General features: G+C 47.6%; 1 protein-coding gene across 1 annotated transcript in view; it reads right to left on the bottom strand.

Annotated features, from left to right (window-relative positions):
* The window catches only part of ADAMTS20 (ADAM metallopeptidase with thrombospondin type 1 motif 20), an 82,948-nt gene extending 77,953 nt beyond the window's left edge, over positions 1 to 4,995 (bottom strand). The window contains exons 1-2 of the mRNA XM_031503673.2: positions 4,858 to 4,995; positions 4,236 to 4,582 (exon numbers count right to left, since the gene is read on the bottom strand). Of these exons, the coding sequence (XP_031359533.2) occupies positions 4,236 to 4,582; positions 4,858 to 4,948 (438 nt within the window). The 5' untranslated portion in view covers positions 4,949 to 4,995. The remainder of the gene's footprint in view (positions 1 to 4,235; positions 4,583 to 4,857) is intronic.
* Positions 4,996 to 6,000: the final 1,005 nt, after the last annotated feature.

Genomic DNA, 6,000 nt, shown 5'->3' on the forward strand with positions numbered 1-6,000 from the left:
GACAGAGCTGTTTTCAAAACCTCTCAGAAAGGTGATTCGCTGACCCGTATTAATAAAAAATAAACACAAGCTCCCGTACTGAGGATTGCGAAGATGCACACTTCGGTTCATACTCCTGCCATTCTCCAGACAAAAGTCTGATGTGCAGTAAGGGAGCATTACCAAAGGGCTCCCTTGAGCTGCTGAAGAAGAAACTTGTCACACTCCAAAGCTACATTAGAACAAAATGGTCCTGCCTTCCTGGACTATAGGCAAATCCATGCAAGAAGAGATTCATGTGTACTTTTCTACTCCTAACTTCTGACAGCCAGTGAGCACGTGAAATTGCTCTACACTCAAGAGACCAGAAAGAATGTGGTTTTTTCTTCTTTCTTACCTTTTCATCTCTCACAGTAGTCACACAAAACACCTCTGGCATTTAGCTCATAAAATCTGATTTTAACTGTTCTCAGCATCAGCCAACACTCTTCTAACCTCTGAGAAAAAAACTACCAGGCTTCTCAACAGACTAAACAAACTGTTTCTATAGCATTAATTCAAGATGATAAGAAAAAAAAAAAACAACCAAAAAAAGCTTCTTTCTTTAGATGGGTGCTTCTAGGAATTAAGGTGCATTCTAGTTAAAATAAGGGAGCTATCATCATTTATAAGACACTTCATTCACTGGTATTAGTTTGTGTTTGTCATTAAGCTCATAAGTCACATGTTCTCAAAAGTTAAATGATTTTTAACTATTTGGGATTTTACCTCTTTGATTTTGTTGTCTGCATAACATTTGAAAGGTATCTTTAGTCTACATGCATCAAAGAACATCCTCAGTAGATCCTGTTCCCTATGTTTGTAGGAAGCTATAACTGACTAATACAGTAAAAGCAAAAAATATGGAACTTAAGAAATAAAGTTAAATAAAGCATGAAATCTCAGAAATTACTCTAAAGATGCAAGAAATATGCCTGTATGTGATCAGGTGTTCAGCACTGAGGCCATCACTCCAAATGACCTTCTGCTTTTGATGGATCCCAAAGTTCCCTAATTATACACTCCTTCTTTGCAATTATTACAGACTCCCTGCTGACCTTCTAACCTCCCTGTGCCATTTGCACCCCTGAACCCAGGGCATGGTCGGAAATGTAACACAACAAAACTGCATACAGCGTGTCAGGAGCCATTAAGCAATGCTCCATGGATACTCTTGTTGTAGGTGCTTTTAACACATGCAGGAAAAGGCTTAATGGAGAGTGAAAAGGCAAAGCAGAGTGGAGTGGGACAACACACTCAACCTGAGAATGCAAAAAAAGAAAAGAAGGAACTTGAGGAGGAATGAAGCTGTGAATGAATGCAGTCAGACCTTGGGGATAAATGCCTACAGGATAAAGTGAACGCAAGTACCTGGTTTCACTTCACATGACTCTGGATAACATATCCAGAGCAATTTTTAAAATTCAATTGTTACACTCCCTGTATCTTTATAACTAAGTACACCTCCCTAGCTTTTACAGAATTGGTCAAATATAAGCAATTCTCTTACATATGCAAAGCTGGAAGATAGTTCAAAGCAGTATCTTAACTTCCATACACTAAGCTCAAATTCAGCAATCCTACAAAGAAAAAGGATTTTACCTAAAATAAATATAATGCAAGGTGACTGAGTCAACCAGGTAACCTAGCCTGGTTTGTACCCTCTTGCTCCCAATAAATAGTATCTTACCTCCATAGCAGTCAGACTTGAAATGTTTGGATGCACTCATGAAGCATGGCACTGTTCATTAAAAGAGTATATTATAACTGAGTAATGTGTTTTTTCAGGTGCATTTGTTGAATGCAAAACCCCATGAAATTTTAAAAGGTTTGAGGATAAAAATATCTTTTTAATAATTTTTGAGGGTAGTCCATCTAGGAATAGGGAATGCATTCAGGGAGGACAAGATCTCACAGGACAATTCCACCTGGTCACTAGTTCCCTCTTTTCACATTAATTCTTCTCTTACCTGCAAAAAAGTTTTCTCCTTTGGCAGTCACACAAGGCAGAAAACATCTGCTTTGAATCCATGAAAACATTAGCCTGAAAGTTCTGAGACAGGTTGAAGGACACTGTGCAGTTACAGACAACCAGCTGGCTGCGACCACCACACAATCCCTCTCTGGAAAACTATAGGCATATCCCACAGAAGTGCAACAGCATCCATGGAAGCTCAAGCATGCTTCCTCTCCTGAAAACCACCACCACTGAGGGGAAAGCAGATGCCACAGTGGCTATGCTACATACCTTCCAAGGCTGTATCTGCCTGCACAGAAAGTGAAATGAGAGGTGACACAAAGTCCTGAGAGCAGCGAGACAGAAAGGTCTTTGCTGGTGGCTCAGACCAGGAACTCTGTGAGCCAGGCATGAAGCTGCAGTGGAATCTGCAGTGACAAGTTCACAAGGCTCATCTAGAAGATGCAAAGGCCTAATTTAAAGGCACTCAGGGATTTCTGACCACACACATACATGATGATACTGTAATATATCAGTAAGGAGGAGGGGGGAGAGAAATAAGAAGTGAGACATTCAGCTTGTCGCAGGCAAGAAGATAGTCCTGTGATGAAGAATTTGAGAACTGATAAATAAGGTATTTGAGACAACTTTTAGTAGCAGTAAGTATAAGTTTTGATAAAAACATGTACATTTTCAATGTACATGGTCTCTTCAAGTAATGCAAAGCAACAACTTACAAGAACAGAATTCAAACAGGTAGCAAAGGTTATGAAAGTAGAAATTCTTAGAATTTCTCATATTTATGCTGTATAAAGTATGCCACTAATCTCAATGACATGACATTTGAGCATTTATTAAAACATGAAACATGGAAGAAATAAACCAAAACCAACCACATTTGTGATACCTCATCTTCCCCTCTCCTAGTAAACATACTACTCCCTCTCTTAGTAAACAAATTAAGATATTTGGTATAGTTTTGAATTGGGTTTTGGATAATGTAGTCAAGAACAAATGAGTTGTTTCTAAAACAAGATATATAGATAAAACTTAGGATGAGTACAGAATTACTGTTTTCAAATACTTGTTTCTCCACTAATTTCCAAGGACTATGCAAAGTCCACACACCTCAACCCAAAGACAAGACGGTATATACCCAAATATCCAAGAAGCACAAGAAAGATGTGTGTCTTTCAAATGGCAGTTATTTCTGGTTCTCTCTTCTATCCTGTGTATCACCTTCTTTTAATACAGATTAAACAGTCCTAAATACATCCAACCAATTGCATTCTATTTTGTGTAGGCTACTAGAAAGAGCCTAGTAAATGAAGTTGGATTTTTCTTGAGGTCCCAAAAATGTCTTGCACCTTCAGTTTCCTGAGTGACTGCAAAAAAATGGAACAACCCCACATTTAATTCACAGTGATATTTACAATGCTGTATTTCTACAGTGTGCCTGTCACACAACTTGTCCTTGGCATTGCAATAAATAGTGATGTGGTAAAGCACAAGGCACCAGTCTTCATGTTTCTAGGCACAAAACTATAAAATTTAGCAACACGGTAGAACTGTTTTCAAAGACAATTGTGTTATACTATTTCTCCATTAGCACTTTGGAAGACATAAATGCTATCAAGGGTTAAGTGCAGAATGTATATCATTGCAGTTTTGATTTGTCTATTCCATTTAATTCTTAAGAAGCGTTTTGCAGACACACTTCCACTGAAGTTGGGAAATTTCCTCTTCCTTTTTAACAGAAATGTGTTTAGAGCACTGCTGCACACTTATTAGGATATAACATACCTTACAGTATTGTTGAAAGCTGAGGAAGAAACTGATCAACACCAGCTCTTCTCTCACCATCTCAACTACCATTACTCCTCACTCACAACCACAATATCTGTTAAGCTACAAATACATAACTAACTAACTGATACCAACTGACAGCATCATGTTATCAAGACAATAGCTTGCTGTGTTTCTAAGGCATGATTTTCCCCTCCATTATAACGCTCTTGGTGTCAGGAGCTACATCAACCAACTACATTAGTGGCCAGCAAGAGATCCTTTGAAAGCGGCATTTGTATATCCCACCAGAGAAGTATCATCATGACTGCACACTGCTGATGCCAAGACATTTCATGACTTGGAATGATGCCCAAGAATTTCCAGCTTAGCTCTCCAGCAAAAGCATCCCATTACGTTTCTTTCAGGGAGGAGAATATGAATGGAGATATGAAGCAGTGACCAACATGCTTACCAAACCACCACAGATGCTGAAGACAGCCATGTGCTTCTCCTGGGCATTGACATGCCCGCGATAGAAACAGTGGCGCAAATCAGGGGAGGACTGCTTCTGCGGTGCCCCGACGTGCACCACCGTGTACTGAGCAGCAACGAAGCCTGCGTCAGCACTCAGGTTGAGCTGGAAGACCTGCCCGTATGCTCTGATCTGGTAATGAGTTCGGAAAGCAGCGGGCTCCAGCGGTGCCTCCAAGCTCCTTTTCCTCCTTCTGAAGTGATGCGTGTGCGGGAAAAGTTCTCCAAACTCATTCACTCGGACAGGTGTGATGATTTCGTAAGAGGAGAGCTGCTTCACCAAGGTCTCTGCAACAGAAGGCAGGAGGCTCAGCCTGTCGCCGCAGCACAGCAGCAACTTCTCGCCGGCATCCGCACGGCTCCTGGCACGGCGCTCGCGGCGCCAGCCCGGGTCCGGTGACAGCCGGGGGCGGGGGGCCGCCGCCAGCACGCCCGAGGGACCCCGCGGCGGCGGCCGGCCGGCCCCGCCATCCGCCGGGGAGCGGCGGCTGCCCCGGAGGGCACGGCGCCCGCCGCAGGGCCAGGACCCCGGGCCGGTCGCCGCCTTGCTGCCGCTCGCTTACCTTGTCTGGGGTGGAAGCGGACTGCCCAGGACGCGGCGACGAGCAGGGAGAGGGGGCACAGCAGAGCCGCCAGCCGCCTCGCCCCCCGCATGGCTCGCTGCGCGGCGGCCGTGCCCGCAGCGCCCCGGGCCGCCGCCGCCTCAGCGCCCGCCGGCCGCCCGGGCCGGCCCCGCGCCGCGCCGCGGCCCCATGCGCCCCGCGCTCCTCCTCGTGTGCCGCCGCCGCGCCCCGCACACGCCCGCGGGAAGCGGCCCCACGCCCGCGGGAAGCGGCCCCGCGCCCGCGCTCCCTCTCCTCCCGCCCCTCGCCTCCGCTCCCCCAGCTCGCTCCCCGCCGCGGGGGTGGGCGAGGGCGGCCCTTCCCTTCCCGTCCCTGCCTCCGCCTCCCGGGCCGCTGCCCCGCGGCCGGCGGGGCGGCGCGGAGATGCCCGCTGCCCCCAGGCGGGGCCATCCCGCACCTCACAGCGGGCGCGGGCCCGGCCCGCCCCCGGGGCACGGCCGCCCAAAGACGGAGGGCAGCCCCGCTCCGCGACGTGGGCAGGGGCGGCCCGGGGGTCCCGGCCCCGCCGCGCCGCCCCCCGCCCCGGCAGCGGGCGGCGTTACCGCACGAGAGGTGTCGCTCCAGCCAAAAGATGGGCTTCCGAGAAGCCTGGCAACGCCGCATCCCCCGGGGAACGGCGGAGGCCGTGCCGTGAAATCCAGCGGCGTGTGTCCCACAGATTCAGTATCGCCCAGCCGCAGCCCCCCGATCACCTGCCCTGCACCGCAGCTCTGGGGGAAGCCGTTTCCCCAGACTGCTTCGAAGGAAGGGGATGTGCAGGCAGAGCCTGACACCACGGTGTCGACCGACAGGAATTGTTCTAGCTCCAGGTCCCCTGCTTAGGGTGTTCTGTCTGGGTACACTCTTCCTAAAGCTGCCTGTCCCTGCCGTTAGGGAGTCCGGCAACCCTTGCATGGAGTGTGTGGATTACCTGTTTTACTTTAATATTTTTTTCCTGAAATGAGGGAATGGGCTAATCAGGCTTCGGGTGAAGCTGTGTAGTACTGAAACAGCCTTCACTGCTAGAGTAAAATCATACATCCCTTGTCAAGAGTACAGGATTGTAGAAGGAATACCTGGGTTGTTCCAATGTATATTGGTATC

This window comes from Lonchura striata, chromosome 5, assembly GCF_046129695.1.
Source record: "Lonchura striata isolate bLonStr1 chromosome 5, bLonStr1.mat, whole genome shotgun sequence".
Taxonomy (NCBI): Eukaryota; Metazoa; Chordata; class Aves; order Passeriformes; family Estrildidae; genus Lonchura; species Lonchura striata.